This window comes from Marmota flaviventris, chromosome 3 (genome assembly GCF_047511675.1).
Source record: "Marmota flaviventris isolate mMarFla1 chromosome 3, mMarFla1.hap1, whole genome shotgun sequence".
NCBI classification, from domain to species: Eukaryota; Metazoa; Chordata; class Mammalia; order Rodentia; family Sciuridae; genus Marmota; species Marmota flaviventris.
This window is the reverse complement of record NC_092500.1, coordinates 13,494,026-13,519,480: the sequence shown is the minus strand read 5'-3', so window position 1 is coordinate 13,519,480 and position 25,455 is coordinate 13,494,026. Positions and strand designations below refer to the sequence as shown.

At 46.1% G+C, this 25,455-nt stretch overlaps 1 protein-coding gene across 3 annotated transcripts in view; it reads right to left on the bottom strand.

The window, feature by feature from the left end:
- The window catches only part of Large1 (LARGE xylosyl- and glucuronyltransferase 1), a 493,847-nt gene that overhangs the window by 249,266 nt on the left and 219,126 nt on the right, over positions 1 to 25,455 (bottom strand). For all 3 annotated transcript variants that reach the window (XM_071609558.1, XM_027940415.2, XM_071609559.1), the window contains 2 exons: positions 15,731 to 16,032; positions 1,128 to 1,210 (listed from right to left, as the gene is read on the bottom strand). In XM_071609558.1, coding sequence (XP_071465659.1) covers positions 1,128 to 1,210; positions 15,731 to 16,032 — 385 coding nt within the window. The remainder of the gene's footprint in view (positions 1 to 1,127; positions 1,211 to 15,730; positions 16,033 to 25,455) is intronic.

Sequence of the window (25,455 nt, the reverse complement as noted above, 5' to 3'; positions counted from 1 at the left end):
AGCTTTACCCTGAACTCTGAGAGCTTCTCAAGACTCTGCTTCTGACGAGAACCTTCTGGAGCCGGCCTTGATCATCTGATATACCCTGCACTATTTATTGTGGATGAGCTTCCTCTGAACTCTTGGTAAGAAGTTAGCACAGAGCCGAGGACACCAGCTGGAAATGCAGACATGATTCTGGACGTGAGTATGTCTAGATGTCAACCAAAATGGTGAGAGGACAGAAGAAACGTCCCATGAGAGAGCAAGTAAATGGTGAAAGTTTAACTTCGGGAAGACTCTCGAGAGGCACCTCTGCTTCCAGGTGGATGAGAAACCAATTCTTAAACTGGTTCCATAACTGAATCCACCAGGGGCAACAAATATCAGCTATGGGCACGTGTAGATTTCAGTTTAATATAAAGCAGGACTTCTCAACAGTCACAAATGCCCACAGATGGGCCAGAGAAAGTAATGTGTATTAGTTTAGGAGGGCTGCCATAACAAAATGCCCCAAATAGCTGGCTGAAATGACAGAAGGTTATTTTTCTGCAGTTTTGCAGGTTAGAAATCGGAGATCTCTTCAGGCCACCCCTCCTGGTGTGTAGAGGGCTGTCTTCTGTGTGTTCACATGGTCTCCCTCTCTAAGGGTCTATGTCTTGATCTCCTTTTTCCTAAAAGACCTGTCATATTATATTAGGGCCCACCCAAATAGATCTATTTAATTTATACACTTCTTTTAAGTTCTTATCAGCAAACAGTGGAATTTTGAGGTACCAGGTTTAGGGCTTTGAGATATGAATTTTGGGGAGACACAAGACATAACCTTCCAAGGGGGGTATATAAAAAGAGAGATCTGGTGAATGGCAGCAGGGGAAGCTGCCTACAGCTTAGGTACAACTGAAGCACCTAATCTGGGGTGACTTGGAAGGTCCCTCGACATCTGAGAGCTACAACTCTCACCATGGCAAGGTAGCACCTAACTGTTGCCAGGAAACATTATGACCACAATAACCTTCCCAGGATTGGGGAGAAAAATTGTGTTTTCATGGCAGCAAGAAAGAAGGGTGAAATGTCACTCTTATTTAACCCTCCCCCAGGCAGCCAGGGAGATACCCCAGCCCACAGAATGTAAAGGATGCTCCTACCTGTGAAAGAGGACGGACTTGACCAAGGTGACGACGTCCCGGCTGGCATTGTATCCGGCACAGACGATGGCGACGTGGATTGTCTGGGAGGAGGAGAAGAACACAGGATGAACACTGAGACAGGAGGGGGATGGCCTTTCCAGAGTTGCAGCCCCGCAAGGAAGCAAAAGCCCTTCTTTTAAAGTTGGGATCATTAGACAACAAAGGGCACCATCTGCCTCTGCGAGAGGATCACAAGACAGTTTTATTAAAGCCTTTTTAATCGGTTTATGGAGCTATCATCATTTGGAAGCCATTAAGACTCTTTTCAATTACATTTTGGGGACGAGAGAAATGGTGATTGGTTCAAATAGGCAAACACTGTGTCCCCTGCCCCCAAGCACAAAGACAAAGATGACTGGTAAAACAGAGGAGGAAGAAATACACCCTGAAAGGATGAATCAACCATCTGGGTCCAGAGGAGAGGCCATGGCTCACACAGTTTGTGAGTCTCTGAATCTCTCTTAGGTTAGAGTCAACGAAACAGTGACATCAGAGACAAAGGGGCCAAAATCTCCAGGTCCCCACTGGATGATCATTCAAAGAAAATCAAGACTGGAGGAATTGAAGAAAAACCTACAGTTCAGCAACTCTAAAATGATAGGAGCACAGGCTTCGGATGTACCATCCGCCCTGTCCTCGGACCCAGGGAAGCCACCAGAGTCAGCTGACTGACCGCAAGGAAGGGGCATAACCCAGGTCTTACAGGCGACTGCTTGGAGTGAGGGAAGAACAGGTGTCAAGAGCAGAACACCTTGCTCAGCACACTGAGCTCCAATCATACCAAAAATGCCTTCTTGAGTGCCCAGGTGGGGCACCTGGGTGTCCGGGAGTGCTGTGATTGGATTATTAAGGCAAAGACTCTGCAGACGCTCAAAGCTTCCTGGCTGGACTGGGGACTTCCAGCCAGCTAGCCCTGCTGCCAGCAGCATTCCTGTTCACCTCCTGCTTCTGATAATCATCCTTTTTGATGTGTGGCTTGGCTTGACAAAGCCCTGCTCTACGGCAAGCTGCACAGGATGTCATCTGGCCTCCTGAAGAACAGACAGTGCATGCCTAGATTCTGTCCTGCTGGGAAGCAGCCTTCCCTGTGGAAATCTGTCCAGACTGCCACCCCAGTCATGCCCCCTCCTGCAGGACTGCAGAAGGACATTCCTTAGGCTCTCAGGAAATAGGCTGAGAGAATTGGAACTTGAACTCTGGAATGGAATCCCTAACCCTGCTGATACATCAGAAATAATATAAAAGATTTTAAAATATATCCTGTGTCTTTAGTGCTACTTAATCCAACCACCTGAGAGTCTGGATGTTCACATGGTGGACAGGAAGGCAGTGCCTCTCGGCAGGAGGCTGTCTCCTCCCTGGTCCTAGGTCTTGACATTCCAGGATGCCTTGAGACCTTCTAGGGTGTCAACAAGTGCTGGAGAAGGGCGTGGTCTCAGCCTCCCAAGCCTCTGGGATTACAGGCCTGCACCACCATGTCCAACTAGAATTTATTGGGTAGAGACCTCAGATGCGACTAAACATTCTTCAGTGCACAAAAATGCCCCCCAACAAAGATTTTTCCTCCCCAAAACGTCAAGTTACCCCTTTTTTAGGAAGAAAGGGGGAGGAAAACAAGGGGTGGGGAGGAGTTCAGATCCTTCTGGATTCTACTGCTGCCTTTGCTCAGTCTAATCATGCACATCTGAATTTCCCCACCTGTACAATGAAGGCGTCATTACTTATCTCAGGATAATATCTCCAATAGACTCAGGATGAAGGATTATAATGCAGATGCAACTGCCCCCATGTAAATCATGAAGGAAATGAATAGGAAGAAGCCTGCACCCCGGAGACAGACCCAGGAAGGGGTTGAGGATCAGGAAAACATGCAGAATCAGGCTCTTCTGAATCACAAATATTTAAACACATTGCCTCCCAGATATCAAACTTTGTCTTGGCTTCAGGGTTCAGGGACTATTTCAAATGGGCCCATTAAATGTAAGCGCTAGTGTGCACATTCTCAAACATTTTACATAATTTTCCAATCTCTTTAGTTTCATCCAGTACACCTGCCACTATGAATAAATTCATCATCTGGAGCTCTAGCAGCAGGGCCCTGCTACCTAGGAAAGGAGAAAATTACAGCATCATCAAATATACTCTTGGAAGGATTTGGGGTGGCCTAAAATGTTGCAGGTGCCCAGGTGAACAATGAGAGAGGGTCAGGGTAGGGGCTGGAATGGACAGAACAGGGAACAGGGATGAAGCTTCCTGTAGGCAGAATCATCATCATGTTAACATCAGGTTTTGCAGCTGTGAAGTCTAGGTTGTAAGTTTCTTGGTACAGTGGATGACAGATGATCCTAAAGACCAAGACCTTCCATTCTTCCTCTAGAAGGGTGGGGTCTAAATGTCACATTCTGTGATGGGGTCTCCTCTGGCTCAGCCTTCCTCTCGGGCCTTGTGATGGTAGGTCTCAGGCTCACCACACTCATCTTTACTTCCCACAAAGTGTGGATGGAGGATGGGATGATGTTTTCATTTCCTCTCCTTCCTCTACCTCCCAGCTTATCCTGAACCCTCGGAGCCCAGCCTTAATAGGCTAAACTAACCAGGCTTCTTTTTGCTCTGTTTCTGGTTGAGTTTGATCAATGAGAGGCACCCAGGGAGCCTGAAAAGTCAGATCTTCCCCAGTTCCCCTCAGGGTCCTTGGGAATTCCCAGTGCCATTACCCCTCCCACTTCTCCTTCAGCCCCTGGGGGTGTAGCAACACCTTCCAGAAAGCATAACCTCCCTGGCAGGTTGCCCTTAATTTACCCACACTTTTATCTTGCCCCTGAACCCTTTCGCCCCTGAGTGTGCAATCTGTGTCCTGCCAGTCCTGACCAATAGCAGGACCTCGCCAGCACAGTATCTACCCTTGAGGCTGGAAGGAAAGCAGAGGACTTTAAGGTGTTCAGGGATATTTGCTGATCTCTAAAGGGCGGGGCACTAGCGTAAAGCCGAGACTTATAAATTTTGTTCATAACTTTAAGGAGTTTCACGAAGTTCTCAGACTAACACACACAAAGCCTCTTTCCAAGGAAACCCTGAAGGTTTCCGCTCACTTCCTTTAGTTCACCACATGCTGCTCAGCACACCTTGAACCTCTGCAAGCTGCACCTGAAGACACAGGTGAGGTGCGGGCAGAGCTGTGAACCAGGTTTCATTGCTGACACCTGGAGTCAAGTGAAGACCTTCATTTTAGAATCTGCAGGAAGGATTCAGGGCATGAATGTTTTCGGGGTCTCTGATGTGCCAGCACAGTGCTGGGCTCAGAGCATATAAAGGTAAACTCGTCCCCATCCTCTGGAAATTCAGACCAACGCCAGCATTAGCAGCACCCCAGGGCTCTGGCTCCCCTCCAGGCACTGGGCCCAGAGGCACACTTCCCCTAAGCATCTCCGATCAGGGAGGCTACAGCAAAGCCAGGAAGCCAGGGAAACCTTCGTGAATGTGGCATCAGAGGGGCTATGGAAGGAGACTCTCTGCAGATGGTGAACCACAGCTGGCGACTCCTAGGGGATGATGAAGGAGGTAACCCACAGGGGCATTTAGCTCCCTAGGCTTGGATAAGAGATAATGGCTAGGATCATGTTCTTTGAATTATTTGAGTAGACTAGTCTAGGCACTGGTCCCGTAAACCATGAGCGCTCACTCTGACATGACCCCCCACGTGCTCCCGTACTCATCTGCAAGATGAAGACAAAGAGCCGCCCCCAGCTATGGTGAGGACTAGGTGGGGGAATGGAAGAAGGCTGCCCAGAGAAAGCAGGCTCTCTGCCCTTGACTGAAAGAATAAACCCAACAAGAAGCACACAGCATCCTCCTGTTTAACTTCCTCATCTGAAAACCGGGGGGGGGGCATGATACTTGAGGTGGAGGGGTGAGGGGACCCAGGGACATGATTTGAATCTGGAATGTCCTGCAAAGGCTCATGAGTTGAAGGCTTGGTCTCCAATGCAGCAGTTTCCAGAGGTGGGGGCTTTGGAAAGTGACTGGATCCCGAGGGCTCCAACCTCACCTGTGGATTCAAAACTTAATGAGCAACGGGCGGTGGTGGAACCTCAGGGGGTGTGTTAGGACTGGAGGATGGAGGCACTAGGTCACTGGGGATGTGCCCTTGGAGGGTATATTTTATCCCTGGCCAGTTCCCCTCTCTTTTATTTTGCTTTCTAGCCTCCATGAGATGAGCAGCTGTGCTCTGCCACACACTCTCACCATGATGTTCTGCCTCAGCACAGGCCCAAAGCAGTGGGGCCAGTGACCATGGACTGCAACTTCTACAACCATGAGCCAACATGAAACTTTGTTCCCTAGAAGTTGATTATCTCAGGCATTTTGTTACAGTGACAGAAAGCGGACTAATTTACCCAATAAATGGCTCTCACATCCCCCGTGCACAAGAGGGCTTGTCAAGAGAGCAGCTGGTCCCTTTCCCACTTCTGATTCAGGAGGATTGGGTGGAGGCTGAGAACAATTCTGTACCCACAGGCCACTGCTACTGCTGGCCCAGTGACCATACCTGGGAAGTCAATGCTCCATCTGAAGCCCTCTGAAGAGCATCTGCAGTAAAAACACCAGAGGCCACTGGGATTATTTTGACAGTGTGAGGAGTGGTCAAGGGATCCAAGAGATCGATTCCCAATTCCTTTCAACTAGGAAGAACCATTTCCCTTGACTCCTATCAGCCAAGGAAAGGCAGTTCATTCAGCCACCACCCTGTGCCCCTAGGCCTTTGGACACCGGGGAACAGTTTTCCAGAACCCCCAAGATGCTCTGAAATTCAAGATGCATAAAGTGCAGGGAACAGGTGAGTAATAAGACTGAGGTGACATGGCTCAACTAGTCAGTGGCAGAGACAGGGGCCGAACTCACAAACTGCAGTGAATCACAGCACCCTGCCATAATGAAACACACACAGTGATTATCAAGACAGAAAACCCCTACTGCTAACGTGCCATCTAAAATCCCCCACAAGCCTCTTGGCCACCTCTACTCTCTGGGAAACCACTGATCTGTTTATTTTTCTAAATACTAAACCACAGATTCGAAAGCAAGATCATTTCAAGCCTGAGAAAGCAGAAGTAGACGTCTTCTGACTTTGGAAGCCAAGTTTTCAGGGGCTTGGCGAGAGGGACAAGTGGAGTCACTGGTTTATAGGGCACAGTGGACAACAGGAAGTCCCAAGGCCCGGTGAATGGGGGAGGGGAGGAAGAAGGAGGCATCCACCTTCCACATAGTCTGCTTTATTCCTGTCCTCGCCACAGCCCTGGGCTGCCTTAGGACTGATGTTCCTGGTATAAGGAAAAGAGCAACCCCAGAAATCAGAAACCCAATGAGTGACAAGAGGTGGCTCAACAGGAGCCCGTGCAGGGCAGGCGGGTTGTCTGAACAGCCTGACACTGATCCATCCTGGTGAGTGTGGCTTCTAAATGACAGGACTGATCCCAAATGTCCACACACATTATCCAGACCCTCATCCACTCAACAAATGCTGAGTGCCTACTATGTGCCAGACTCAATTGTGGGGCTGAGGATACCGCCATGAGCACGGCCAATGCAAGCCCACAGTAGGCACAGCTTAAATAATGAGACAAGCAAATGTGCACGCAGGCCGCCACCTCCTGCATCCTCACTCCACAACCCGACTCTGTGTCTGGACTGAACAGGGAGATGTTTTTTCCTTATCATTATTCCCTAAGGAAGACAATATAACCAGTGTGGTAAGTACTGTATGTGACCTTGACAATGTCTAAAGTGTCGAGACGATGTGTGCAGGCCATGCACAAGAACTGCACCTTCACACACAGGACTAGAGCGGCTGCAGATGTGGGCACCTGAGGGGGTCAGTTCCTGGTGGATGCGGAGGGAGGCCTCTATATGGCTAAATATGAACCACTAGATACTGTCCAGGAAGACAATTAGGCAGGGAAACTGCTGTGAGGGGGTAGGTTAGTGTGTTAATACCAGATAGTCTGGTAAACTGTCTTCTAAGAGGTGACCCTGGAGCACACACCTAAAAGCCTCTTGGCCACACACCCACACGCCTCTTGGCCACCTCTGAACCTCTGAAGTCCAGACAAGAGCATTCTAGAGAGAGGAGAGAAGCCTCGGGATCGGGGAGCTGGAGGAAGAGGGAGGTTGTCTGGAAAAGAGGCATCTAGCCAACAGCTGGGAGAGAGGCCAGCAGGGGACCTAGGGCAGGCCCTCTGGGGGTCCTGGGCATCTGTAAAGAAATGGCTTTTCCTGGGAGACATGGCCAGGTGATTACTGGTTCAAAGTCCTTAGTGAGCCATTCGCACAGTAAGCTCCTCCCAATGAGGAAGCAGAATGTGGCCTGGACCGCGGAGAGGACGCACTGCTGGTCCAGCTGCCATGGAAAGCCCGACAGTGACTCCTTAAAAAATTAAAAACGGAACCACCACGTGAAGGAACAATTGCAAAAGAGAGGAGCATGGACCATCACAACAGGGGCACACCTGTGTTCACAGTCGCGTGATTCATTATGGGAACAGGGCATGCGTCCGCCCAGGGACGGATGGCTAAACAAAATGTGGCATATGCACACAATGGGACGTTACTCAGCCTCAAAAAGGAAGAAAATCCTAAGAGTGAGACACGCAGATGAGCCTTGAGGACACCACAAAGTGTAATGAGCCACTCAGGGAAGACAAATGCTTCCATCAGCCATCAAAAGTAGTCAGATACATCAGGACAGAAAGCAGAATGCTGGTGGCTAGGGGCTGGGGGAGTGGGAAATGAGTGTCCCCGTCCCATCATTTGATGAGTACAGAATCACAATTTTGCAAGATATAAAAGTTCTGGAGATCCAGGACATTGCCACGTGAATATACTAAACACTACCAAATGTGTACTTAAAAATGGGTAAGATGGCAAATTTCATGCCATGTGGGTTTCTGTAAACCACAACTGAACATTACCATAAACAGAGTTAAAGCCTGTAGCTGTTTTATTTTTGTAGTACTGGGAGTTGAACCCAGGGCCGACCATGGGCATGGTAGGCACATGTCTACTAGGGAGCCATGTCCCCAGCCCTAAGACTCAGCCTTGTTATCAGCGCTTTCTAGCTACATGGCCTGGCTGAGCCTGAGCTTCCCTGTCTGTAAAAATAGGCTCATGTATGTCAGTGTAAAGCCCACACTGTGGGGGCAGACGTGACCGGCATATACGGTCAGCAGCCCTGACCCTGCTTTCAAGTGGCCCTCTAATGATCACAATGGCTGAGGCCCAAGCCTTCTGTGTCCCTGATGTGCCCTTGATCTGGAACACCTGAGGCTTCCCCTCACTGACCCAACTCTGCCTCGTGTTTCAAGACATAACTCTACTCCTGGGCCTCAGTCTCCCGTTGTGTATTAAGCGGATAATGAAGGTGTCACTCATATTCAGATTGTCTAAAATGATTCAAAAGAGCTTAGAGCTTGGCATTTGGTAACTACTGTATACACATCAGCAATCGCCATTATTAATAACCATATTGATTGTCACCATGAAGAGAGCTGACCATACGCACCATGGCTTGTCAAGGTTGGCCCTTCAATGTCCTCACAGGAAAGTATCACATTTAACTCCCCACTCCACCCCAGGGTCAGGCTAGGATGGTATTCCTCACATCCTGAAGGGAGAGTTTTCAGAGGGAGATTTCTCATTTCCTCTGCTTTGTAAACTGCTGATGTCCCAGTTCTTCTCTTCCCATATCAGAGGGAAAATGGACACAGGAATGAGGAGATGAGACACTACAATCCTCATATGGGCTGAGGCAGCAACTTTGTAACCTGAGGCAGGACCCTTCACTTTTCTATGCTTCAGTTTCATCATCTTTAAAATGAGAGGGTTGTATCTTTATTTGTTGCTATTGTTCTGAATGACATATTTAAAAAAAAAAAAACAATTAAAACAGAGCACAATCAATAGGCAGATCAAGGCACGGGTCCTGGGGATTAAGTCTAGATAGAAGGCTGCCAGAAATATGGCACTAAGACCAACCCCAAAGAGCTTCTCCACATGGTGTTCACGCCGCTCCTGCAGTGAGTGCCTCAGCATTAGGCTGTGTGACCAAGGAAGTTCAGCAGAGGAATGGTGGGCACCTCCAGGGCTGGGTTATAAAAGTCATCATGCTGTTTTGCACATCTGTTTACATCACTTACCCTGGGGCAAGTCAGCTTCTAGGTCAGGAGAACTCACTCTCTAGCAGTCCTAGGAAGGGAGGCCGCTAGCAATGCCACTGAGCTAGCTCAGATCACAGCCCCTGGGGACATCTCATCTGCAATCTCATTAAGATGCAGAGTCTCAGTGGCTACCAAGCTGCTTTCAGAAAATGTAGGAGGTAACAGGTGCTCAATGTTTGAAGGTCTAAGGTTTCAGGTTTCTTGCTATGGTACAATAGGTCACTAATACACACAGGGAGTGCCATAGGACACCACCATGGTTTCCAGACTCCCTGGAAATCACAGTCCCAGACAACCCACTAGTCTTATGGACACAACATCCCCTAATTCCAGGGCCTGGCATTTAGCGAGGATATTTCCACAGATTTATGTCCTTATAGAGGCCCCAAAGAAGACACATGGAGCTAATAAAACTTGAGTCCAAACACCATAATGATAACTTCCAACAGCAACATGGGACGGGGAAGAGGGCTGGCAGGCCCCTCCATGGTGAGTTAGTGTGCTCTATATGTGTAATAAGAATTGTCATGCATTCCACTCTGGTGTATTTTAAAAAAAAATAAAATCAATTAAAAAAAAAAGAAAAGAATCAGATAAGTGTTATCTCAGTAATTCCTACAATAAGTGTTCAAAGATAAGGATTTGTTAAATAAACATAAATATATTAATGTACTGTAATAACTTGTGGTCATTAAAAAGAATATTGAAGATCTACAAAATGTTGTGCATAGTACAATCCAGTTTTGTAAATATGTGATGCTTGTTTATAGATAATTATGTGTAACATTTTATACAAAACTTCATTATATTTAAAGTCTGAAAGAATATATATGCCAAATGTTAACAGCAGCAATTTACAGTATATGATTTAAGAATAAAATGTTTTTTTTCCTTTAAAATAAATAAATAAATAAATAAATAAATAAAATCCTTAAAGATGAAGTTAAAAAACAAATTAAAATAGATCAAAATACTGGGGGGCCAGAAGATGTGAGAGATGTCAGGTTTCATAAAAAGCAATGACTTCAACAAAATGCCAAACCCTCAGGAGCTAACAAATATAGCTCAATCTGGAGGAAATTGAGAATAATCCAAGTCCTTTTAAAAGAACAGTCAGTCAGTCCTTGGTTAGGAACCCTGACTCACCTCCTGGGGCTGAAGAGACCCCAAAGTGGAAGGTGACTTCCAAATCATGACTGGTCACCCTGAAGCCTTCTGAGGCAGGCCCCTGTCAGTGCACCCTAAAGCCTGGGGCTCAGCAGCTTGAAGTGTGGGTTCCTAAAGCCCGAGGTCATAGAGGTTCTGCACAGTGGCCAGCAACACAGATTCTGGAAGCAAAGGCCAGGTTCAAAATCCAAGCTCCCTGGAAATCACCAGCCCAGACAACCCACCACCATCTTCCAGCCATTGCATCCCCTCATTCCAGGGCCCGGCACTTAGGGAGGTTCAAATCCAAGCTTCTCCTCTTCCTGGGATCTTGGACTAATTGTGTAATCTTTACTTACAGTAGTTAACTGATCTACAGATGAAGAAAGTATGTTGTGTGGGATAAAGGAGATATTTTGTATATGTTTTCAGCATGATGTCTTGTCCACTTCAAGGGAGAGGTCAAGGTCAGCTTTTATTACTATCATATTACTATGGAGGAATGAAGCTCAGTACAACAGGCAGAGGGGAGGACAGATAACTCCTCAGGGGGATGCCTGACACCACTGTGAGTACACAGAGTGTCCATTAAAAACTCTACCCAGTTTCAAAGAGTTATTCATAAATTCTTCGACCTTCCTCCCACTGGGAGATGGGTTGAGTTCTACTCACCATTCAAAGCAAGTGGGCTTCTGTGATCATTTCAACGAACAGTAAGAGCCACTGGAAAAAGATACACGATGTGTTTTGCTCACTAGGACACTTGTACGTAAAACCTTCGGGTGTCAGTTAAGCACCTACTGCCTAGAGCCGCCATATTGTGAGGAAGCCCAAAGTGGCCTGGGCAGAAACACCACATGAAGAGGCCCCAAATCCACGAGATTCTGGGCCAGTGTCCACTGCTCCAGCCCTGCCTAGTTCTAGTTTCTAGCCATAGAATAACACCAATAATACAAGGAAAACCAAACCAGAACCACTCAGCCAGTCTCTCCTCAAATCCCTGACCCACAGAAGCCCTGAGAGCAAATACAAGGAGTGGTGCCCTTTTATGTCATTAAGTGTTAGGTGACTTGTTGCACAGCATAAGGGAAAAATAATGTCCATAACGGGTGCAGAAGTCCCTCAGAGTTAGGTTCCCACCAACTCCCTCATTTCATCCTAATAATTGCACTGGGAAGAAAATGCTATTATTCTCACTTGATAATGCTGCAGACCCCCAGGGGGTAAGTGGATTGCCAAAGGTCACATGACAAGTGAGTGAAATTGGCAAGTCTCCTGTTTGGGAATTGTGACTCCAGTTGCAGTGACTTTTTCTGTTGTACCACTGTCAACTCTCAGAGTAGAACAGACCACAAAGACAAAAAAAAAAAATACACACATGGAAACGCATATAGGCTGGAGTGAAGGTCAAGAGGGCAGCATTATGCTCCAGGCTCCCAGGCAGAGAGACACCAGGCCTTCCCCACAGCAGCACTGGCGGGCAACGGAATATGCAAGAATAAAATGGGCAGTGTTTGAAGGCCACATAATTAGGAAATGACGAGAGGGCACAGGTCTGGCGAGGCCCATGGTTTCCATCACCAGACATCTCAGCTGACAGCTTGGATGTCATTACAGTAGAGTTTTCAGAAATACTTGTCAGAGCCAGGAGAAGTTTCAGCTCAGTCACAGATGACTGTGACGTCCTCGGCTCGTGGCCCTGCACTCTGATGAGACGTCAAGAACAGCAGCAACACTCGTAGTGGGAAAGTGCCAGGAGGAAGAGAAGCTTCTGCTTCGAGCACAATGACTGACATTTCTCGTTTGCCTCTTTGGCTTTTTCACGAAAATGTTCCGTCGAGTGACAGGGACAGGGGTGTACTGGTAATGGGTATGAAGCCAGTGCCTCTGTGTAAATGCACATGGCTGAAAGCTGCTTTGCCTCTAGAGAGTTTTCAAACGCATGCACCGAAGCTCTGAATAGGACCAGGCTCCATATGCAAGAATTCTACCAGAGAAGGATGGTTTTAGGGTATAAGCAGAAACTTGATCAAGAAATACTGAGAAAGAAAAGAAAAATGAGCAAATACAAGCTAACCCTCAGGTGCAAATCAAAAGTCCAGAGAGTAAGTGAAGGTAAGAGCTAAGAATTTCAAAGTCTAAATTCCTACATTGCTACTCTATCTTCAAAGAGCATAGAAATAGAGAACTACATCTTTCGTTTTTCTTGTTCCTTGAAGCAGTGGGTTCCAAATATTTTTCACTATCTCAGAATCACCTGGTTAGACTTGTTTTTTTAATACTAATTTTGCTGGGCCCTACTCCCACAGCTTGTCAGTCTGTAGGTATGCACTGGGCCCCAGGTATCAGCATATCTAATCCGTAGCAATTTTAATGCACACCCAGTTTGGGAGTCACCCACATGAGTGACCGAGAATGTTCCTTGTGACCATAGTTGTGGAACTCTCAAATGGTAGTGAAAAGTATGGCTTCCCCGAATAAAATCTCTTTTCCAGCCTTGTATCTAGGTGGCAGTTAAGGGCAGCCTTCTGCTTTGCTCACAGGGTCTGAAAGGAACACAGGTGTAAAATCGGTAGGGTATATTCTTAAAGGAGGCACAAGTCCCATCTTAACACCTCTCTCCTGCCCTCTGGAATATGGACACCATACTGAAGCTCTGATACTCATTACTCACCATGAGATAAACCATGGCAATGCCCAGTCAGCAACATGGGGTAAAATATCAAATAATTCAGAATATGGATATTTACATCCCCACATCACTCTCCTCCAGTCATCTTAACCACAAAGAGAAATAAGGCGCAAATCTTGCTTAAGCCGTTGTTAGATGGAATTTTTTGGTTATTTGCAGGGAAATGTATTGCTAACACAACTAGCTATCTTAAAGTCCCTCTCCAATCCTAATATCCATAGTCACCACTAAAATAACGTGAGGCAGGAACTTGATATAAATCCACAATTTGCAAATGAGGAAAATGAGATGCAGGAAAGAGATATTCCATGCTCAAAGCAATAAAGCTAGTTAGCAAGGAAGGAGACCAGGATTTAGACTCGTGACCCTACCTTCAAAGCCAGTGCTGTTTTGCCTACACTATTTTGCAGGGGACTCAGGACAGAGACCCACTTCCAAAATAGTTCTCACAAGCTGAGCTGGGGAGGGACACCCTGGCTAGGCAGACACAGCAGGAAGAGAATGCTCCCAGCAAGCTACACTCATGTGGCCTTCTGTTACACTGTGTCCCCTCCCATGCCCCAGACTTTTCCTTTTCTATTTTCTTATCTCCTTGATTCTTAGTTCTCTGGCAGGACTGAATCATAAAAACGTTAACGGTTCACATTCTAGGCCAAACCAACCTTGTCAGCAGGTTTCCATCTAAACTCATCCACTCAAAACTAACACCATGGCTGTGACTGATAGCAGAGAACCTGTGAAAAATCACTTGAGTCTTCACTCTTCCAAGGTTAGAGGTTCCCAAAGAAGTTAGGGTCCTGCCAAAGTTAAGAGCCCCCTAGGTCAAGGGGATGTGTTACCACTGTTCTGTCCCCCATTTGCAGAGGTGTAAAATGTAGACATTAAGCTACAGAAGAGACTAGCAATGCTTTTCCAGGATGGAAGGAATGGGCCTGCAGGGTGGTTGGGGCTGAAAAATGTACCACATGCATCACTTGCTGACATTGATACTTCTTTATTTGTTTATCATCTGCTTCCTGCCACTTCCTGCCGCCTCCCAGTGCAGAATATAAGAAGCAGAAGAAAGGGAGTTTCATCTTCTTTATTCACTGCTATTCGCAGCACAAGAGATGGTGTGAGATCCCCAAGCGGGTGCCCTAGAGGTGCTGAATGGAGGACTGAATGTTGACGGATCCCCTCCCAGGTCTCTGGGCTTGGCTGCATGAGCAGTGCCAGGTCCTGAATTCCTCATCTTTCCTACTCCGTGACAGTCCTCCTCACACATCTTCTACCACCTTTCTCCACCTCTCTGCCAATCTACAGTTAAACCAGGCTGCAACTATCCTCAGAGACTCTCGTGGTCTGCTTCAGTCGAGAGCTTCTTCCCTCACAGCTGAATTTCCTTAAAACTCACTCTTCATCACTGAAAAAAAACCTGCATTCCCTACAACATACTGAACAGGACCACAGATATTGCTAATGACCCATTCTGATGGTCAGAGGCTGTGGCTCAATGTGCTACCTCTTCAGGGAGGTCAGAGTCTAACATTCTTGAGTCCAGAAAACAGAATAAAGTAACAGCAGGTGATATCTGCATTTAACTGAAACTAATACAAATTACGCACATTTGAAAATGTACTACATAGCAGGCAGTGTTCATGGCTTTTAAATGGCTATTCCATTTTATTCTCACACAGATGCCATGAAGCAAGATTTTTCTCTGAAGAGTACTGACAACATGTCTCAGGTTCAGAGAGGCTGGGTAACTTGCTCAAGGGCTCATAGCAAAAACCATCAAAGCTCTGCTCTGAACTCACTCTTGTCCATCTTGTCTGTGTCTCAAAAGGCCTTGAGATTGACAGGCAAGAAGCAATAGGAAGTGTGTGAATGACTGTGTGTGTGTGTGTGTGTGTGTGTGTATGTATCTTCATTGTAGAAATCAGCACGGATGCAGGAGTTCCAGGGTGGCAGGGGCAGTCTGCACTTATGGGAAAGTCTTCCAAGTTTCCAATGTGTTATTAGGAAAGAAGGTGTACTCTAAAAGGGAGGAAAAGATATGAAACTAGAAAATCTCAAATGACCGCTGTAGCTGAGCAACAAGTCTGATTCTGAACAGCAGAGGCCTCATGCCCTCAATGGAGAATGAGGCTAAGAGAACTAATAGGCTCCAAACTCCACCATTCACACTATAGTCTAAGTGACAGCGGACCCCCAAGATGATAACTAGGTATAGAATTCCTGAGCATGTGCAAAGGAACCAGGTGGCAGCGCCCATCAGATAGCGCCCCTTAAATCTCTGTGGACTAGGTCTTTGTATTCCCATTTTCCCAGCAGGAAACTGAGTCTCAGTGAGCTTCAATGACTTGCCAGACCTATCACCCAAGCCAGGGTTCAAGTCACTTCGCATCCAGGTCTGAGTCAAGAATGCCAACTCTTTCCAGGACCTGGATGTGCTTCCAGCTGGCATCTGTAAGAAATGGGGCACCTGGGGCTGTATGTGCCACCCCCATCCCGGGGCCCTAGGTGCTCTTTACCTCACACTTCTCCACCACCGGCTGCTGCCCACATTCGGAGCTGTTGCCTGCCACGATGCCAGCCCGCAGGTTCTCGCTGTCCCCAGTGCCCTCCTCCATGGAGTAGGTCCTGGAGTGGTTGCCTCGACGGTGCGTGGGGCCGCGGCCCTGGGCCAGGCTGAGCTGCCTGCGCAGCGCGCGGTTCTCGGCCTCGACCTCGCGCATGCGCACCTCCAGGCTCTCGCGCTCACGCTGGCTGGAGGCTGCATAGCGGGGACTGTGAGCCTGGGACTCCAGCGGTGACAGGGACACGGGCTTCCCATCTGCAGAGACACCAGGGAAAGTTTGAATCAGAAGTAACCGCAGCTCCCCTGACACCCACTGCTATCTATATAGGCTCCTTCCCCATTGCATTTCTTTTTGGAGATATTTATTAAGATAAAGGAAAATTTAAAATAAACTTTTAAGTTTTTAATAGTGTTAGATTTACAAAATGCTGTGAAGAAGATAGGGTTCTTATATATTCTATGCCTGGATCCTACTGTTATATTATACATTACATGCATTAATTGTTATCTAATATATAGCCATATATAATCTTACATATCTTACAGCACTACATTTCAGCCAATGAAGCAATATTGATACATTACTATTAACTAAAGTCCATGCTTTATTCAGACTCCTTAGTTTTTTTAATTTTTTTAAATTTTTTTTAATTAGTTATACATGACAGTAGAATACATTTATGCACTTTGATATATCGTGCATAGATGGGATATAATTTCTCAGTTTTGGGAAAAGCAAATGCAACAAAAATTATGTATAAATACATCCAGAGTAAAGTAAGAACAGAGTTGAGAGCAGAATGACTTATTATGGTAATAAAAACTTAACATGCTGTTTAAAGATCACAATCATAATGCAATCATTAGGACCTCCTCTATGTACATGTTTCCAGGTAGACAATCTTAACCCCAAAGCATGGTGAATATGGAGAGAGGGAAGGAAGAGACTGGAAGGGAATAGTATGAGGAAGTGGAAAAGAGCAAAAGAGGAAAAGAAGGAAGAAAAAGAAAATAATAATAGGACTAAGTGTATTGAGGTATTCTTATGTGAACTCCTATTCATCCTTCAAAACCTGGTTTTAAAACCATCACCTCTCAGGGATAACATTCAATGCAGGCAAAATGTCCTTCAGTATATTCCAGCAGCAATTTGTACACAGCACAAGCAATTTGTACATAGCATTATGAAAACATGTATCTGTCATGCTGGAAGGGAAGATGCATGTATCAATGCCAAGAGCAAAATAATTAAGAGCAACAAAGAAGAAGAAAGTAGGAACATGACTGATCTCCCAGTTTTCTCAGAAAAAAAAAATTACCACCAGCACAGCAACACTGCATGTGACAATCATCCAACCCTCCAACAGAAACCTAGGACACACAGATAAGTAGGTCCCTCAGAGTCTCACAACCAGAGGGTGGTTTCAAAACTCAAACCCAGGTCTCTCTTATGTCTGAGCCCATGCACTAACCATTTAAGTGAATTTTTGTCAAAGACCATTCAGATAGTCAAAGATTTTTTTTTTATTTGAACAATATAAACCACCATTTCCCCAAGCTACTTAGCATATCACCTGGTATATACTAGTTGCTTAAAGCATGCTGTTGAGGAGTCGCAATGTCCGAAGACATACCCAAAGCCATCACTTCTTTCTATTCCCACTCTTAAGCAATCCCAGTATCCAGCCACACTGGTGGCTGCCTCGGAGGCTGCCCAGCAAAAGAGTCACATCTCTACAAAATGACCCTCATTCACTTGCCTGCTAAAAAGCACTCCTCATTTTCCATACTTTGTGATTTTTCCTTTTCCTGTCCAGAACCCACTGAGCTTCCAAACTGTCCCAGAGAGTCTCTTTGACTCACAAAACTTGAAGATCAAAGACTGTGATGAATGACACCCGGCATGTCTCACCTGCACAGCCTGTGCTGTGCCTGCCTCTGCCCAGGACTGTTTGATGTTTCTTTGGGCCTTAACAAATAGGGCTCCTTTCCTCCCCCCTCCTAATCACCTCAGGGTTAAACACCTAAGCTCCTGATTCTCTCCTGTCAATGGAACGAATATGACTCACTGAATTCCACTGCCTGGAACCACAAATCAAAGGTGGGGGAAGAATCCGTGGGGGCTGTGAAATCACAGGTTGACTAGGCTGCATTGTTAGAGAGCTGGCCGATTACAAGCTCCTACCCAAGCTTTTGAAACCTGTCTCCCTGTTGGGTTAAAGCCAAATTAGTTCCATCAAGAGAATGAAAAAGAATAGGCTGCTAATAGCAGTTGTATTTTCCCAACTCACATGGACCTATCAGGTAGGGTGGGGAAAGAAGAGCATCTTTTTCCAAGGGAAGGCAGACAGTGAGGCTCTGTGTAGTGCCTGCTAAGATCTGCAGGGGGCATTCATGTTGTCAGAAGTTGTCACAACACAGGTAGGAGTAGTCCCCATTACAGACGAGGAAACTGAGACTCTAAAAGTTTAAACTGTGTGCTGATCATGCTGCAGCGCCCTTGGGAAGCAAGCTCTCTATCACTTTGCAACAGGCCAGTCTTCTGCATTATTGTGCTTAATTAAAGGCACAGAGGCTCTGGGGCCTGAGAGGAGCTTCCTTCGCATGGGCATTGAGTCAGAAACCCAGGATGTTCTGCAAACTCAGTGTCCTGGAGACCCTAGAAAATTGCCAACAAAGGTAATCTAGATGGCTTGTTCTTTGGAAGGACAACCTCAATGCTCTGAGCTGCAGTTTTCCCTTTTGTGATATCAGAACATAAACACGAGTCTCACAAGAGTTATAGGAGGCTTAAAAAGAGAGGCCAAAATACAAGAAGCCCTGTCAAAAAGGACTCCTTCAATGAATGAGCACCTCCAAGCTCCTCCCAATGAGGGTGGGGGGCATGGAAGATATGGGTAAGATGAGTTGAGGTTGTAACTTAAGGTTGAAAGCTGCGTGTTCTCGGAACATAGGGCCATTGAAGAAGCCGTGTCTAGGAACAGGGGGCCCCGAGCCTTGGCTTCCTTGGATAGATCCTTGGATATGGGGCAGCCCTGTCTCCTGCTGTCAGCCTGCGCCACATCAGTGTCCACTCACAATCACCATGGAGGAGAAGCAGGCTCCACCAAGGGCCTGCTCGCACCCCAGGGCCCCTCCCACAAGGGCCACATTTTACAATTTTACGTAAATGGTGATTCTTTGACTATGTGCTCCTGGGAATTGATTTTAACCTCCTGGGTCCACTTCCTTCCTATCCCTCTTTAGATCCCAAATGGCTTTAGCCAGACTCAGTGCCCAAAGACTGGCAGGTGTTTTCCACTTTTAGAACTCCATGCTTTGCCAGCCCTGAAGACACTCCAAGTAATAACTCACAGGACTCAACTCGAGGGACCAGTGTTGCCACAGGCAGCCCTTACTCTGTGCCCAGGAGCCACCATGGAGGCAGTGCCCCGTGAACAGCACAATCACAATTCTAGCTTGTTTCCTTTGCTTCCCTGCAGGATAGATCATCCTGCCCCGGCCCCTGCCTCTTGCTCGGCCCATATCTCCTTCTGAGGGAAGCGGAAGTAGACCAGGGGCCCCTCTCAGCTCTAACTTTCTGTGGCCTCCTGGTCCAGGTGGACCTGCCTGTCTAACGCAGCTGTGGCATCCCAACATCATGAGCGGACCCTGCTGCCTGTCACATTCCTAGCTCGTTCTAGCTTTATTTATTCAGACTCTTGCTTTTGCTCCTGGGTCACTCACTTCTAGCTTCTGAGTCCTTTTCTTGTGGCATCTCCTGGCTCTTGGGGTGTGGGAACGGGGAGAGTTAAGTCAGTGAAAGGCGGGTCCCCCGAGATGTGGTCTCCACTTCTCTGTCAGGCCGGTGGGCTTGGTCACTCCCAGGCACCTTCCTATGGTTTCTGTGTGAACCACATTTGAAAACTCATCACACTGGGCAGGACTGTGTCCACATCAACGTTTTTCAAACTATTAGTGGTGTAAAATCCATTTCCTCTCCCAATCTATACTGGGCAAAGGTTGGCCTTAACGCATGTGGTTAGTATAGAGCTTGCCCCACGTAGAAATCACCTCTTGAACTCAACAAACTGGCATACAGTTGTCCATCAGGAACAATCTACTTATCACATCCTTGATAATACCAAAAAATCCAGTTGCTCTAGAAGTTTCTAAATGCCTACTATCAAGCTCCATATGTATCTTGTTGCAAACCAGGAACAGTTTGGGGATGGTGATGGTTAATTTTATGTGCCAATTGACAGGGCTGTGGGGTGCCCAGATCTTTGGGTGCTTCAGTGAAGGTATTTTTGGATGAAATAAAAATTTATCTGAGTAGACTGAGAAACCCTTCTCCCATGTGGCTGGGCCTCACCCAATCAGCTGAAGGCCTCACTAGAACAAAAAGGCTGATCGTGCCCAAGGAGAACAGTCCTCCTGCCTGGCTGAAACAGTCCTTCTTCCTAGGTCTCCAGCTTCCCGGAATGTGGACTGGACTCACACCATTGCTCTCCTCCTTCTGAGGCCTTCAGGCTCAGAACACACAGGGGTCAGCCTGCATGGCCATGGAAACTCATTGCTTTTAACAAGCATTTGTGTAAACATGCGCGCGCGCACATGCACACACACACACACACACACACACACACCTATTGGTCCTGCTTCTCTGGAGAACCTGATTCAGAGACACAACTGTCTGTGGTGCAGACCTTGCACCGTGGCAATGCCTGATACCCAGTCACTTTATCCCAGGGCCTGGTGCCATTCCTGTACTTAATGTCTGAAGAAGGGAATCATGGGAAGAACTGAAACCTAGACCTTAAAAATGGCATGAAAAGTATGACACGTTTTTTACCTCTCAGTTATTTAAAGGGACATCTCGGTGCAATATTAAGAGCCAGGGGAGAGGAAGAGACAATCAGGAAAGCAGGCAAGTCCCCGACAGCATTCAGAACAAGAAAGGCTAGTCTCAGTTGTGGTTCTTCCATCTACTCAGGAAGAACCTTGGCCTAAGCTTTCACTTTCCAGGGACTCGGTGTCTCCATAGGTAACATGAGGTACCTGGGGTGTGACTTTAGGTATGGTCACATTACCCAGCATCAGGCTCAAGTTTCTTTCTCTACCCTTTCTCCAGCCTCACCCACATAACCCCGGGAGCAGATGAGTGCAGGCAACAGTAGGGCAGGTCCCTTGGCCTTGGCTTCCCTGTCCCCTCTTCCCCAGGCTTCTATTTGGTAGATATACACACGCATACACGTGGCACATCTTGCGATCCAATAACATGTATCATGTGTTGTTCCGCAGTCCAGCCCACTTTGAGTTGAAAATGTCAAACAAGACATTATTCAAAACCTCAGTTGACAACATCTTTCTCCTCCTTCTAGAACTTCCTGACAAACACGAGTTTATGGCAGAATTTCAATCTCTGAGGCCACTTGAGATGAATGCTCTGAATTAAGAATCAAAACAGCTAAGATTCGGGGCAGAGAAGGTAAATTGAAAATCAACAGCCATGCACTACCATGACAGAGATTAGGGAGTTGACATCCGAAATGTCCTAAGTAATTATCTCAATCAATTTGTGTGTGTTGACCCCCTCTGAATCTCTCTAGAGGGCTAGTTAGTGTTCAGCACTGTGTGGGATCCACCATTTGCAAGTGGATAGTATTATGGGGTTCATTCAAGGAGGCATCGGCTAGACTTGGATAGACTTAATACCCAGGGGTCTTGGGTCCTTTGTGCTGAGCCAACCAGACCTCTCTAGTGGAGGAAGCCAGAATCCCACACTCACGGGCAAACTCCAAGAGAGCTGTCCTCCTGCATCATTCTGTGGGTGATAAAGACACTACATCCCTAACCTTTATATGGCAAAATCTCCCTACGTACAATCTGTCAGTGAGTCCTGCCAATTCTCCCTTCCTGATGCTCAAAGCATTTGCTCTTCTCATTTTATTTCAAACATTTCATTCCCATGCCAAGCCTCACACAGGGGTTGTCAAACTTTTTCCTGTAAATACCCAGTGAAAAAGTATGTTTTACTTCTTGTGCTGCAGGCTACATCATCCTTCTCACAAGAACTCCACCACGGTGGGCTGAAAGCAACCACAGAAATACCTAAAAAACAGGCTTGGCTGTTTTGCAATAAAACTTTATTTATAAAAACAAGTAGTGGGCCAGATTTGGACAGAGTGTGTGGTCCCAGTTGGTGGGACCTAAAGTTTCACATTTGTCTTAGAACATGACTCTGGTCTCCTTGATTAGCCATCCCTGCTCCAATCTCCCCTGTCCCAATCAGCCTCACTCACAGGTGAGATAATGTTCTGCAATCCTGGTTTTACCACATTTGCAGCTTGAGAATACACAGAAGCGACCCCATTTACTTCAAGTCAACAGACACTTGGTCTGTTCCTATTGAGTACATGCCCAGTCCTCATTTTAATTCATGCAGCACTATAACAAGGTGGTTGTTTTAAGTACTCCTATTGGTCTAATGAAAAACAGAGAGAGAGAAGGGGTGTGGGGGAGACAGAGACAGAGAAATGGAAACACAATTTAACTTGGTTATGTCATCCCAGTAGCAAACAGCAGCCAGAAAGTCTCGGACCCAGGCTCCTTGGCTCCACATCAATGGCTCTTTCCGTATCAAACTAGAAAATCTATTCATCACCCCTCTCCAAAAGAGTCCAGTTGAATTTATGGTGGTGGTCCTTCGTGCCTTGTTTGCAAGGACTCGACCCAGCCCCAGTAGCCTGAAAGCAACCACAAAAATACCTAACAGATGGACATGGCTAATTCCTTCAGCCAGGGATTCTCAATCCTGACTACCTTGCAATTGCATGGGAAACTTAAAAAATACTGACATGCACAGGTCCCACCCCAGATAAGTGATCCCAAAATCTCGGAGGAGGGGGTCTAATTATCAACATTTTTTAAAGCAGCTACTGCCATAAGATTCTCCTGTGTGATCGAGCCTGAAAAACTCAAGTGTGGCAAATCTGCAGAGTTTCCAGCTTAGATGCAAAGGAGGTCTGAACACTGACATACCAAACTACTGTGCTGCGCTCACCCTGGGTCCCAGTTCCTTTGCCACCCCTTCTTAGAGCAGTTACCTTCTGAGAGCAGCTACCAGCTAGCTGTGTGGCCCAGGACCTTCCGGATTTCCCAGTATCCTAGTTCCTCCAGGCTTAGGGACTTTTTGCTCCGACTCCAGCACCTCCCAATCTTCCTCTTTCCTGGATGAGCATCTCTTTCAAAAGAAAGGCTCTACTCCTCCAGGTGTCTGACCATCCAGTGGCCCCTGGTCCCAAGCTCCCTCCCTTGACCAGCCATTGGTCACTACATTCCACTGTATTTTCCAATTTCCAATTGCCCCTGAAGCTGTGTTCATGAACTATTTTGTATTTTCAGTGCAATACCCTCCTTTAATTAACATAAAAATTTCGCACCCTTTGCCAATGCCATTAGACACTTCAAAATCTATTAAGTATCACAGCCTAAGTCATTTTAAAGAAGTTTAGAAAACTCACTTTGATCTTAAAAAGTTTCACATTTAATGTCTTTCTTTCTTTCTTTTTTTTTTTTTAATGTGATCAATGGCTGTCCACAGGAATGTTCCGGCATGTCACCAGCTATTACGTTCTCAACAGTTTATAAGTCAGAACAAGACACAGGTCTAGACTGAGCCATTCTCTCAAGTTCCAGTCATGTGGCCTCAGAGTTGCTGTGGGAGGGAAATGTCAAGGATGAAGACAGACACTGTTGTGGGGTGAACAGGGAATGTTTCACCCAAAGATTCCCTGAAGCCATTTTCTGGAAGTTATCTTTGGCAACCAAAGTGAACTTCAGTTCCAGCAAGGGCCTTGGAGACCTTTTGGCAAGGACAGAATGGCTCTAAAAAAAAAAAAAAAGAGTTCCTCTCAAGGTTCCAAAAAGAATTTGCAATCCAGACTGAAGCCTGGATTCATTTCACTGTGATGGCTGGGATTTTTTTTTTCCTCTGTGAAATTATTTTCAAGAACCTTTTCTCTTATAAAGAGCTTCATTAAGTGGGGAAAATGAAGACATTTTTAGCACAAATTTGCTGTGTTCATAGCTGGGTTTCAGTTACAAATGCTTAAAGTGTTTCCTAATGAGCAATGATGTCAGTTTTGCCCCTGAAACTTCTGGTTCAAAGAGTCCAAAGCTTTAAATATTTTTTATCCAATACGCTAAGTTCTGGAAGTCCGAGACAGTTGTTCTTTGAACTTCTTCTCACAGTGAGGCAAGCAGAAGTCTTTCAGTTTCTGAACCTGTTTTTAAATCTAAATGATCTTTCTTATGGATGTCTAAGGAGTGTGAAGTAACGGACTTTCTGTTAGTTATATTAGTACTCAGATCACTGCCAAACAAGGCCAAGATGGGGGAATGCAGCGCTCTGGTTCTCCTGGGACAGCTGTGTCAGGACTTCCTTAGGCAGCAGGTGGTTTGGGAAACAGTTATTGGGAGGTAGTGAGAAGGGGGCAGGCAGCCTGGAAGCAGGAAGCAGCCATTCATCCCCAATCCCAAAGACCGACTAGGGAGTAGACCATAAATTCACATCCCCATCATCTCTGGTTGCCCTCCGCCTCCAATGAGCCCATTTATGTCCATCCCTTGTGACCCAGCCTCACAGACTCCTCCAGCATGAGCAGTGGTCACCAAGGCTTGGGTGAGGAAACAGCTTTCTCCAGCCACAGGGTTTTTGTTTGTTTGCTTTAATATTTTTAGTTGTAGATGGACACTATACCTTTTTTTCCTTTTGTTTTAAATATTTTTTTAGACATTGATGGGCCTTTATTTTATTCATTTATTTATATGCGGTGCTGAGGATTGAATGCAGTGCCTCACACACACTAGGAGAGTGCTCTACCACTGAGCCACCACCCCAGCCTTGACACAATACCTTTTTGAACGCTGTTTCATATATATGCAAAAATCGGACACAGTTCCTTTAGTGAACAGGTCATCAAAAAATAAATACTAAACAAGACTTTGCAAAGTGTCCAAGTGTGATGTTAGGCATCCTCACCTGAGTGGTCAGCATGGTGCAGGACTACAGAAATAGACACAGACATAGTTTAGACTTTCTGCTACATTTTCTTTGGAGCAGCATTGAATAGGAAAGATTTCATAAGCATTTTTCTACTAATTTTTAAGTCTCTGCAATAAATGTGTTATTTTCTATGAAATATTCATTTTAAAATCACAATACTATGTTCCAAGAGAGGCAAATCAGATGTGCTGCAGAGAGTCCTATTTTACAATAAAAATGTATAATAGGGTTTGGGGGTTTTTTGTTTCTTTTTTTTTTTTTTGTAGCTAAAATCTTGCACAAATTAAGATAGCCACATGGGCTGATGCTTGAGGCAGGTTTTACTTACTTACTTATTTGTTTATTTATTGTTGCAGTACTAGGGATTGGATCCAGGGATACTCTACCACTGAGCTGTATGTATCCCCAGATCTTTTTATTTTTCTTCATTTTAATTTTGGGTAAGTTCTCCCTAAGTTGCTGAGGCTGGTCTTAAACTTCTGATCTTCCTGTCTCAGCCTCCAGAGTTGCTGGGATGATAGGTGAGAACCACCACACCCGGCCATGGTTTTCAATTTTATTTGCCATTAATCAAAGTGCCCCTGAAACAGTCTGTGGTCCTTCTAGGAGTTTAGGTTTTTGTGAGGGCT